Genomic DNA, 12,833 nt, shown 5'->3' with positions numbered 1-12,833 from the left:
ACCTGACATGCACCATACCTTATCAGCCTACTTTTGGGAGAGGTGATTTGATGATACTGTTGAAGAGAGATTATGTTGCCACTTAGTTGGCCCTATTTATTCCCTCTGGAATTAGGTACAATTTACTTGCTTCATGGTCAACAAAATAAATCCGTGTATCTCTCTATCTAGACCTTTTAAAAGGTATCAGACTATGTATAGTGCCTTGTTCAGGGCTCTTTTCCTCGTTGCTGAAATACTGTAAGAGGTGCAGTTGCTGGATTCTACAGCAGAAGCAGTGTGTCACTCCTTTCCCCTTCTTGGGAAGATACAGCCATGCTTGGGTACTCTTGATGCTGGTCAGTTGAAAGAGATTCCCAAGAGTGCAAAGAAATCTAGTGGTACAAGAACTGCAAAAAACACAACAGAGCCTTAGACTGACATGACTTTCGGGAAATCGGCCCAGAGCAAATCCTGCTGTGACAGCAGGCTGTGTGTGCGTGTGGAAGTGTGGAATGGCGAGCTGCGCGCCGGAGTGCAGCTCTTTGAAAGGGTGGCAGACACGACCTTCTCGAATTCAGCCTTGTGCTACACCTTTCGGCGAGGCTAAGAATTTTTTAGGAGCTGTGTCATATGTTCCAGTTTGGTGTGCCAAGGATTAATTTCTTCAGATGTCTCTAGCTTTAGGGCGTAGCTAGCATGCTGTAAATGGACACAGCAGTTTGCAGCGCCTTGTTTGTTTTAGGTTAACGCGTGTCTCCCAACTGCCTGTACATGTATGTGTTTAAACAAATGTTTTTTCTACAGCAGTTTAAAACCACTTGATGCAGAAAAATATGTGCTGCTCAGGTTGCCTGATGAGTGTGAAGTTCAGCATGGTAATCACTACAGTGAAAACCAAACATCATCTGGTGTTGACTAAAAAAATCCTAAATTCTGTGGGTTTTGTAGCCCAGTTCACTTTGGATCAGTAATTGCAATGCAACATTAGTACTAAGTTCCATCCCCACTGTGGTTTGCATTCAAGAGAGAAACTGTATTTAAGACTAGCAAAGGTAAATAATGCTGCTGTTTCTATGCCTGTCTTAATGATGGGTGCCACAAGAAGTAACATCTGCAGTGGAAATAAAAGTAGTATAGGCTAATGAGGAAGATTTGGCAATAGACAAAATAAAGCCATGAAGTTTGGGGGCTTCTCATATCTAGATGTAAAGAAACAAAAGATTAATAGCATTCTCAACTTAACCTGAAAAAAAAAAAGTTTCCTTTTTTCACACAAAGAACTACTTGATCTAAAACAAACAAAAAAAAATTGGTTGTCTTCATACAAGATAAAAACATGCAGAGATTTATTTTCTACTGTTTTTGCAGCTGCTTGGGCAAGCTTCAACGTGCAACTGTTATGTTAGCAAAGAGATAGCTTGCAGTGCACGTGCACAGCCTGGGACTTCGGAGGAATCTCTTGCTTTTTCTCATTTATTTCTGTCACATTTCAAATCCAGCTTTATTCTTATAAGAAATTAATACTTTTAGGAAGGATTAGTTGAAAGAATGCATGCTGATTTATAGATGGGTTTATTCTGTAAATCCTGAAGGGACATTACCAGATTGAGAAACCATATTTTAGAAGATAAACCCTTGGTTTGGTTACAATTAATTCCACCAGCAATTGTATGAAAGGAATCTAATTCTGTTTCTGCTTGGTTGTTTTGGTTATATTTTATATCTTACACAGCTTGGACAGAAGAAAGTGATTTATCAGAGTGATGTTCTCCTAATAAGTTTCTTCCTGCAATGAAGACTAGAAAGCTCACAGATCTATAGTGCCTTTCACATTGTACAGGAGAGGACTTGCCTTTCCCCAGCCTTCTCCCAGAAGTGCCAGGGAATTTGGCTGTTTAGATGATAGGTCTACTGAAGCCAAGTTCTGCCCAGCTTTAATTGCCACCTGTGTTTCTCTGTTTCTGTGGTAGTGTAGCACTGACCAAAAATATGTTTCCTGTAAGAGGTTACAGCTGCTTGAAACAACTTCTCTTTGAGATGGGAAGTTCCTTGCAGATACATATGCTAAAGAATGACCTTGACCTTCTGTGGAGTGAGAGAGGTAAGAGTCCTTCACAAAATGTCCTCTCCTCCACAGCCAAATCTGAGCCCCCTTGGTCAGATTGCAAAGCTGCCATTCCACATACCCTCATTCTTCAACCCAATTTGCAGGGGTTTAGCTTGTCAGGATACTTCCACAACCTGTGCTTCTGTTGACTTTATTATTGCCTTCACCACATAGTCCTGTGCAGCACAGTGCTGCCATGTTTGGCTGTGAGAGTATTCTGGATGTATTTTAGTTTCTGTCTCCACTGGAATTCAAGCATGATAGTGATAGTCATGAAGGCTTTTATACTGACACTAGACTTTAGCTTCTTACTTAATTAAATATTTGAAACTCGGCTTGTCCAACCGTATCTGTTCAGTCAATCTGTAGTATTGTAGCATTGTTTTAGTTAGTGACCTTTTCAAGGGACTCGTATTCCTCTAATGACATTCTTGTTTGAAATTGTTTGTTTCCCATAGTAAAGTATTTAAGACTTAGCAGCCTAGTGGTGTGAAGTTCTGCTGCTATGAGCACAGGCTGGTCGTTCCTTGGTTTGCTTAGTCCAAAAATGGCAAGGAAGGGTAATTATATAAAACACTTTTTCATGTTCTGATGTATACTCAAAACCAGACTTCTCACTGCATGGCATTTAAAGCATGTTGGGAAACTTTCCCTATCTGAGAGAACCTGAAACAATTATTTTTGACATGTTGTGATAAGTGGCTGCCATTGCTTGGCTGTAGAGGCGATATTAGAGCAGCCAAGTCTACTTACATGACCTCTGTGGCATAGGGGAAACAGGCATGCAGTGATATAACATTCAGCTATCATCCCAAGAGCCTGGAGTGTAGAAAAAAGAGAATTAAACATCAGTGTAATGGCGGGCAGCTTTGCTGCTAGAGTACAGCCAGGGAGTTCGCAGGCTACAGGGAGACATCTTAAGGCAAGTAAATCCTACACTGTCAAGGTAGGGACATCTCTGGCTCCTCTCATTCTTCTAGCAGTGAATACACTGCCTTCCTCTCCCACTTCCTCTAAAAATGCCTTTGCACTTCCCAGAAGCAGCCTCAGAGACGTAGGGGCAATATGCAACAGCTTGGTAGCATTCAGTCTGGAAAAGACAGCTGCTTTTTTATGGGTCTGTGGATTCAGTGGGGGCGAGTGCAAATATAGCAGTTAATGTTCTCTCATGTCTCTGCTCATCTAATGCCATCTGCTTTGTGTCCGTTCATTCACACTGGTGCCAAAACATATTTCTGGAACAGGTTATTTGTGCATCAGCAGACTTGGTCCCTGAATGTTAGGTGAGAGTGAGTATGTAAACTGTGCAGTATGGGTAGGCAGGCGAACTCTTAAGTTTTAATGGGGCTATTTATAATCGGCCGTTGCCAATAGTTGCTAGTCCACAGGGTAATGGTAAAAGCTATAAGACATCGGTGCTTCTGGTGGTGGTACAGGAATGGGAAGAGCACCGTCGCACCTCAGAGAAGGCAGTATTCCTTTGGCTCCTCCGTCCCTTGTCAGCAGTTGCGGGAACACCAAACTTTGAGCAGAGTTTATAAGAAATCAGTTATTTATAGAGCCGGGACCTAGACGTGGTGCAGGTGCTTTAATCCTCCCACTCCTTGATCTGTCTTTATTTTACAGGAGTGAGAAATGTATCAGGCAGGATTATGGCCTTCTCTATGTGCTTATGCACATTGTCGCTGTAGCTGTACCAGTGCATTATTAAATACGAGGGGGGGTTACATGTAGGCTCAGTTATACTCACACAAACATGTTTATATCACTGTCTCTGGTTATTTTTCCAAGGTAGAGGTGTATTCTATGTACGGGGCATCTTGATTGCGCTATAATTGCAACCACCCAAGCAGTTGTACTAGCTGTAATTATTAAGGCTTAAACTGTAACACTTAGCACTAGCCATAGCTTTTGTGGCCATACAAATCTGTATGTGAATTAGACTTTGGTCTGAGGCTTTGAGTATATGTTATCTTCCAAATACGACTGTACATGTGGAAAAAACCACTATTCTCAGCTTTTCACTCTTGTATCCACCAGAGCTTAGTCTCTCCTCTGTGATCTGCCAGCAGAATTGTTTGTGCAAGCCCCCGCTTTCTGGTTTCTAGCATAAATCAATCCGGTTAGTGCAGACCAGAGTTTAGCATACCAGTCTGATTTCATTGGACACTAGATAGAAAGCTTGAAATGGCATTTGTGGGGAGAGAGGAACAGTAACTTGTGGCAGAGGGACACCATTGAGCCTGTGAAGTTAATGTCTTCCACCAGCGCAGCTGGATCTAGGAGCAGAGGTCTGCCCACAGCTGTCCGTGTCTTTTGAGGAAGGTTATTCTCTTCCTGCACACATAGATGGCATGGCATTGCTTGATTACTGTCAGCCTTGAGTGGAGATGAATACAGCATTTGACTCTGATTGTAGGCTGTAGCCTTATTGGTGTATAATCAACGTTTCCTCTGCAGTCATTTGATCACACATGATTTGACACTAGCACATGTACAGCATTAAAGCACGGGTATCTGTTTATGTACAGATTGTCAGCTTGCAGTAGATATGATTTAAGATAGCTGTGTAAGTTGTGTTCTTCTACAACACAGTGTAGCATTATGAACTGTGTGTGGTAGTGTTTAAAAATTGGTCTAATGTTCAAAGAAGACAACAGTAAAATGTCTTTTATGCATTTAAGCTTCAGTTTTGAGCCTGGTGGTGGAGTTTTGTTCTTTGTTGTGCCATGGAAAAGCAAAACCAGAGCAGTCATATTTCAGGAAGCACTCGTATGTGTAATAGGTTCATTTTCTTCTGCTAAAACTGAAGCATATGTAACTAGTTTCAACCCACTATTTTCCTTTACAATTATGCAGCAGTAAACAGAAGTACAATTCCCTCTCTAATACTGAAGAGAAATCCTGTAGTATATCTTCTACCTATTTTGTTTAGCTCTTGGGAGAGACAGAGGTATTAGAAATTCTTTGTCCTCAGCTTTGAGAGACATACACAGAGATCTTTCTTTATGCATGATTTACTTGGTCTCCTTTAACGAGAATACAAACATAAGAGCAGTTTAAAACTTTGTGTTAGAGCATGGGAATGCAACTTTTGGCAGACTGGTTCTTTCCCTGTTCTGTTGAAATAAGGATCTGGCTTCTTTTCAGGTTCTTGCAGCTGATTGAGAAATTGAACTGCTTTTCCTTTGCTTAGCTGAGAAAATAAGCTGAGAAAATAATTTTCTCTTAGTGCTGTTTCCTATGTCTGTTGTCAGCTTCACAAGACAGATTGTATGCTCTGGATTTGCAGATTGCATTACTTTAAAATATATTGTTTATCTGCCTCTAGTCACGCTTCTGCTTCTCTTACAGTGGGTCATCTGCTCTGCTCGCTCACCCAGTGCTATCACTTGGGTAGAATAGATTTCTTTCCAGCAGCTTCTGCCATCTGGAACTGCCTTCTTTTATCTCCCTAGTTCATTAGGTCTTAATAGTTTTTAAAATCTTTTCTGAAATTACAACTTTTTTCTTTTACCTGTTAGTCCTTAGTGTTTGACTTTGTGACTGGATGCTTAGTTTAGTAGGAAATGCGCTTACCCTGCTGTTTTCCATGACATTTTTATCATATGAAGTCAGGAAAATGCTTTGAGGCACAGCTTGATGAAACCACAGAATAGTTTGGGTTGGAAAGGACCTTTAAAGATCATCCGGTCCAACTTCCCTGCCATGGGCAGGGACATATTTCACAAGACCAGGGTGCTCAAAGCCCCATCCAACCTGGCCTTGAACACTGCCAGGGATGGGGCAGCCACAACCGCTCTGGGCAACCTGTGCCAGTGCCTACCACCCTCATCATAAAAAATTTCTTCCTTATGTGCAATATAAACCAACACTCCACAAAATAAAATGTTACTAGAAAGTTTCAGAAAGACTGTAACCTATACCTCCATAACTACCTTCTCCCTACTGAGGAAAGAATATTGCCAGCCTCTGTTTTCGTAGGTTATAATAAAAGAGTTTCCACCAGTGCTGCTGTTTCACTCGCCTGTGTGTGTGTAAGTATAAATTGTCACAGAATGGCTGAGGCTGCAGGGCACCTCTGGAGACTGCCCTGTCCAACCCTACCACTCAGGCAGGGTCAGCCAGAGCCAGGTGCCCCAGGCTGTCTCCAGTCGGGTTTGGAATATGCAAAAGACAGATGGAGATTGCACAGCTTGTCTGGGCAACCTGTTGCAAGGTTTGACCACCTAAGTACAGTCTCTGTCAGATGCTTTTGTCAATCCTCAATGCCATTCCCACGCAGTCTGGAGTATGCTCCAGACAGTTTGACATTTTGCATTTTCCCATTTTCCTGGGAAGGCTAAGAGAGCACAGCTTCTAGAACTGAACATCACAACCTGGATTTCTTAACGTGCCCTCGCTCCGAAAGCTTTTAACAAAGTTGTTGCTGCTTTGTTGTTTACAGAAAAAGTGATTTTGTGAGATATATCATTTGTATGTCTGTGGTGCTTTGCTGCTCCCTCTGTATTGATATCTCTTAAAATACTTGAAAACGTGGAGTTTATGTTTGTTCATTATCCAGAGGTCTTAGCAGCTTCTGGCTCTGTGGAAGCTAATGGGGTGGAGTGCTGAGATGCACTTGATACTCTGAGGTAGAAGAAGATTATCATCTTCAGAAATAATTGAGAGAAAATGAAAAAACAATGTCTTCTGTCACAGAAGTAAGGACGCTAGAGTACAAAAATCAGTTCTTAACGATGGATTAATATTAGCTATCCTGAGTGCTTTAAGAAGGGGACACATGCTGAGGTAAGGTCAATAAAAAATCCTGAACTAAACTGATTAGAGAACTAACTTTTATTCTGAATTTAGAGATGAACCTTAGTTTGTAGATCAGATAGCTGGTCAGCACATTATTTTTCTTTCAAAGTGCACTACTAGCAGTGAAATACTGGATTTGCAGACTTCGCTGAAAAAGTTGCTACTAGACCTGGAAGAGGCCAGTAGTTGTCTGTCTTGCAGAGAAAGTATCCTAATAGATGGAGAACTGGGGGAGAACCACTTAGTCCCACTTTCCCAACCTGTAGTAATTCACTTATTATGTAGAACATATGGTTTACTGCTGTTTAGAGATCCAAGAGCATCTACAGTGACAGTTATGATAAACAAATATTTTATATGCTTCATATTGAACTTTGGATAAGGTGTAACTTCGTAAGTGGTTTTGTTTCAGTTGGTTTTATTCTCAAACATTTTCATGTGTTGCAGGTGTTTTTTAAACAACTTATGATTTCTATGTGTTATCCCTTTTTTTGTTGGCTATGTCAACCGTAAGGATGATCTAATGTGCTTTTTGTATTCACATTGGTAGTAAATATAAATACAGACAGTGATAAATGATTCCTTTTGATGTTTTTCAATTTATTGGGCAGTAGGGGAGCCTGGCAGTCTAGGGAAGCATTATGTTGCAAATAATCCTCTCAAAGGAGTGAAAAAGTGTATTTCATGCATTATAAAATATAGCAAGTAGTCAAATTAAACAAATATATCCACTCTAATGATACCTCAAAACTGTGTATCAAAGGAGCCTGCAATCTTGGGTAGAAAAATCTGCTTAAAATTTTGAATCTTGTGTATTGGGATGGTTATCGCTTTTCTTGATTTTTCTTTTTCTTCCTTGCAATGCAAGGACAAATTTCGCACCTTGTTAACGTCAATGTGAGTTTTGTCTTTGACTTAATTGGTGCCAGGATTTCATCCCTAGCCTGTGTTACTTATGACTCTACCACATAGGTACGATTTTACATTTGCTATTAAGTATGCGTCTGTCTTTATTCATCTAAGTGACTAAGTAATGAGAAAGGTGACAGGCATATTGATTTTCCTTTATATTATGTCTTTGAGGGTGGGAGTCTTTGGCCTAGTGGATAAATTTCCCTACATGATGAGTAGTTTCTGGCTTTTACAACACCCCTTGGTTAAGCTGACAGAAATGTTTTTGATATAGCAGCTTACTGTTGGAAAATGCTGATTGAGCTGAATGAAAACACTTGATGGGAATATATCAGTGTGATGAGATTTTCGAGGGAAAGCAGGCAGACTTCCACCCTGGCCAGCCGGCTATTTGCTGGCCAGCTTTGCCTACAGACGTTTCTGAAAATTTATGTTCCACGTGAAAATTCGTGCTTCTGAATTTTAGTTCCAGTTTGGAAGAAGAGAAGAATGATTCAGAAATGTGGAAGCTTTGGGGGATCTTAATTGTCTTATCTGTACAAACCCTTCCATGTAGTAACATTGCAGCTTTCTAATACGTTACTGCTGTTAGAGTTGGGGTAGCAAAAGAGATGTTCAGGAAGTGAGATCACTTGATTTTTTTTCCATTCCTAACCAAGAATTGCTATTGTCATGTCCTATTCATGCCTCGTAGTCATGTTATTTTAGACGTGAATCCTTTCTGAGTTAGTATCCTGCAGGTTCTGAAGAAGGCTAAACAAAAACAAAACCATGCAGGGGAAACTGCTGCATGCATGTGACCAAGAACAAATGAGTTGGGACACCAGAAATCCTATAGGTCTCTTGTATTTGATAGATCACCTTTCCTCTAAATAGCTGTTAGACGTGACAGTCCACTTAGTGCACTAAAAAGAAGAGGTACATCATTTGCTATCTTCTGATCATATACAAGTATTTGTCTTCTCCCCTAGGGTAGGATTTTGGTTCCTGATCATTTTAAAATGTAAGGCATTTTTTTTCTTTATGACTTTGGACTTTTCATCAGGACTTTTCATCCTGAATTTGGAATCAAGATTTCACTTATAGTGGCAGCACTGTTCAAACAAGCTAATATTCGGGCAAAACGGGGAATGTATCAAAGGTTTAATCTAAGCTAGTTTCAGAATGCTATCAAATAGCCTTTTAAGTTAGAGAAGATGAACACCTTGTGCTTTGTTACTCTGGGGAAAAAAAGGGTTCTGATATGTAGTTCAGCAGCAAGTCCAGTGCAGTGCTTGAGTAAGCTTGGGAATTTTTAGGAGACTTATTAGGTAGAAAAGTGGTTGGAAAGTAACACTGCTTTCAGTTATAGCTTCTGCTCTCTCATTACATTAGTGTGTTGGTTTTTTTAAAAAGATGATTATAATATGTAATTCCAGTTAATACAATGAAACATCTTTGTTTTACCTGCACTCTTGAAACTAATCGCAGTATTTTTTTTTGCTTGCTTTTACAGGTTGCCTTTTTGAAGATGTGAAGAATGCAGATACCTGTGTTGAAGACTATTCTCCAATTTATCTTCAGCAGAAATGTACACATAACTTCCAATGGTGTGTCTTCTAGAAAAAAATCCACTGGCAATACAAAACAAAATGGGGTTGTGGTGTGGTATTCTTCATATCTGGATGTGTTTCAAAACCAAAGACAGTTAACTTTTGCATCCAGTACATTCTTAGATGTCATTCTAAGAGTGACTTAGCTGTCACATCCAGCTGGGATGACTGTTATGATCTCTTCATTGCCAAAAAGAAATTATCTATGTATCTTAGTACTATCTTTATCAGACAGTGTTTGATAGTGACCTATATGTCCTTAGGAAAATTCACAACTGGTAGCAAAAAGTTTTAAAATACTTAACGTCATGGATACTAACATAAGTTCTTTACTTTCTTTGTTCTGGTAAAGTTAGAAGTCCAAAATTAAAATACAAAATCTGTTTTTTGTCAAATTTGCATGTTTATCATGTATATTGTTTCCACATTAAGGTTTACCTTCCTTCTTGAGAGAGAAGGAAGACAGTGTCTCTACTTCTACACCTCATGTAGGATTTTTTTAAATTGATAATATTTTTGAGAATCAAGGTTTTATGGTTACTTGGAATAATTATTCCTTCACCTTCAGAAACGAGCATGAGTATGAAGGCTGGCCTTGCAGAAACTGCTGAAGGTGAAAGATACTTGTAGCAAGTCAATACAGCTACTCTAAGTTGTCATTTTCTGTTGTGGATGCTCAGCTGCCTTCCATGGGAGCGATAGTGCATTCCCATGGAACACAGAAGCTGTTAACATTTTTGGTTTTGGACTGGATTGCTCACTTAGTTGACAGCAATTTTTGCCTTTCCTTGTCCAGGGGAACAGGATGGTATAAGTGCATAGGCTAAGGAGTAGAAAAGATGCCTCCTGGCATTTTTGCCTCAATTCCTGCTCATTGGGATGGAGTGCTCTTGAACTAGAAGGTGGTGATCCTTTAATATCAACTGTCTCTCTTGGACCATTCATCCGTCCAGGTTCTTATCCCATACCTGCCTCGCCTATCTGCAGTTTTCCTTAAACAGCTGCTCTTGGCAAATCAGTCAGGTACTGGAATGGTTCATCTGACCCAGTGTGACAATTGTGTTCTCAAAATGTATACAAAAAGGTATCCAAACAGGGGGGGGGGGGGGGGGGGGGGGAAGGGAGAGAGCCTGTTTAGGTAGGCTGGCTTTTTCAAAGTCCATCTTTTAAACTCTTAAAATAAAAAAGGTGCTACCTTTTTGGAAAATAGTTATGTTTTGGGCGAATGGATTCTGGAGGGAATATTCTTGTTAGAGGAGTTCTTTGAAAATTCCTGAATTTCAAGGGAAGTTTAGCCTGCCTTTACTCCTTAAATGATCATAATGTAGGAAGTGACCCTGCAAAGTGTTGGACACCTTCTCTGGGTTTTACACATCCAAAGACAAGTAGCTGAGGCCTCCCAGCATCCAGTCTGGATATCATCTTATTTTTCTGTTATTATTTTGGGTTTTGGTATTGAAAGAAGAACAAAAATATTCCGAGTTTTGTATTCAGGGAATAAATTATCTAGCTTCAAGATATTTTGTCTATGCACCAATGTTTATTCATTTTATGAATAAAATATATTTTCTAAATCAGTTTACTGTTTGTTCTGCTAAATTCTGTGACAGTTTCAGCTTCCCAAAGTATGACTGAGCAATTTGCAGGTGAAAGACATTCATATTACACAGAAATACTCCAACTTTAAAATCTTTTCCAACCTATTTAAATGACCCCTCTTGCAGTTTTGCATATATGGAGCAATCTTAGGTCAGAGAATATTTATGCTTTTGAGGTTCAATCTCTGTCATGTCCTGCCTCAGTTGGTATTGTGGCCGTAAAGGGTTGATCTGCCTCTGGTAACATACATGGTTCCAGAATGAGTGCAGACATTTTACTGGGAGTATTTTTTTGGGGGAAAAAAACCCTTCCAGAGATGAAAGACAAATCAACCCCATTCTGCCTGGTCTGTTGCTCAGCTGTAGTAGCTAATGGCTCCAGTCATGCTACTACGATGTCAGTGCTGCACCTGGCTCAGGAAGCAAATCCTGAGAGAGCGCTAAGCCCAGTGTGTACACTTCAAACATTAAACTTTTTAGGAGCTTGCCCTCTGCCTGCATATGCTTTTCCTTGTTTTTTTTTTTACCCTATACGTTGGTGGACTGGGTCTGGCTGGGGTGGAGTTAACGTTCTTCATACCAGCCAGTATGGTGCTGTGGTTTGGGTTTATGGCTCTAACAATGCTGGTAGCACACCAATGTTCTGAGTATAGCTGAACCTTCTTTTTTATTTCGCACTCTGCCCCCACCTCCCCCCAGTGAATAGGCTGAGGGTGGGCAAGAAGTTAGGAGGGGGGAACGCAGCAGGGACAGCTGAATTGGCCAAAGGGATATTCTGTACCATACAGCATCGTGCACAGCAGTAAAAACTGGGGGTAGGGGAAGAAAGGGGGGGAGAGGGGTGTCTTCCAAGGTGGTGGCTGCTCAGAGAATAGCTCAGCATTAGTCTGCTTGTGGGAGGTGATGAGTTATTGCCTTTGCATCACTTGATTTCTTTTTTTTTTCCTCTTCACTTTTTAAGCTGTCTTTTTTTTGACTCACAAGTTTTCTGGCTTTTGCTCTTCCTGTTCTCTGCCCCATCACGCTGGTAGAGGAATGGAGGAAGGGGGGTGTGAGTGAGCAGCTGGGTGGGTGCTTAGCTGCTGGCTAGGGTTGACCCACCACAATTGGAAGCAGAAGTTGTGAAGTCCCCAAAAGAAAAAGAATAAATCTTTCTGTTCCAGCTGCCCTCCCATTTGGGGACATTTTCCTTCCTCAGGTTCCCAATGGCCACAATTGCCTGTCTGTGTCCATATGAGGGGCAGGGCAATTTGACACACTTAGTGTCATGCTCCCCTTTCCTTGGTTCTAGCTCTGAGACCTCCATTAACATTTGACCATTAACATTATCTGGAAAATATCAGACCACATATGATAATACATAAATGCCTTGGATGCGTTTCCATTTGAAAATAGATCTCTTTGGCCATGTTCAGAAAAAAAAAAATGGGTTTGGTGCTTTCCCAGGTACCAGGCAATACATTATTCCGAACTCCTGTTTCTGAAGACAACTTCCTTGGCTTTTTTTCCCTCTCCTATTTCTTATGTGATCTTTCCTACTGAGCCAGTAGTGGGTTTGAGGTGTGACAGCTTCGTTTGACACTTCTTGCATTCTGGCTGCTTTATAAAAGCGAAATGTGGCCATTTTTTCAGGATTATCTTAGCAGTGAACCATGGGCTCTTATAAACAATGGACTTGTGTTCAGAAAACCTGTTGAGTTCCCCTCCAGGCTCCTTCATTGACCTTTGCCTGTCCCTGCTCTTGCCTCCATTTCTCTGTCTGTTGAACAGCATGATGCCGTTTGCTTGTTGACATCAGCATTTTGAAAAGTTGGGTAAGTACAAAGTACAATTAGTGAC

General features: G+C 40.6%; 1 protein-coding gene across 2 annotated transcripts in view; it reads left to right on the top strand.

Moving 5' to 3' along the window:
- The window catches only part of UBE3D (ubiquitin protein ligase E3D), a 91,212-nt gene extending 80,720 nt beyond the window's left edge, over positions 1 to 10,492 (top strand). For both annotated transcript variants that reach the window (XM_069804748.1, XM_069804745.1), the window contains one exon: positions 9,300 to 10,492. In XM_069804748.1, coding sequence (XP_069660849.1) covers positions 9,300 to 9,312 — 13 coding nt within the window. In that variant the 3' untranslated portion in view covers positions 9,313 to 10,492. The remainder of the gene's footprint in view (positions 1 to 9,299) is intronic.
- The last annotated feature ends 2,341 nt before the right edge of the window (positions 10,493 to 12,833 follow it).

This window comes from Haliaeetus albicilla, chromosome 17 (assembly GCF_947461875.1).
Source record: "Haliaeetus albicilla chromosome 17, bHalAlb1.1, whole genome shotgun sequence".
Classification (NCBI taxonomy): Eukaryota; Metazoa; Chordata; class Aves; order Accipitriformes; family Accipitridae; genus Haliaeetus; species Haliaeetus albicilla.
The sequence above is the reverse complement of the archived record's forward strand: the minus strand, read 5'-3'. Positions and strand labels throughout refer to the sequence as shown.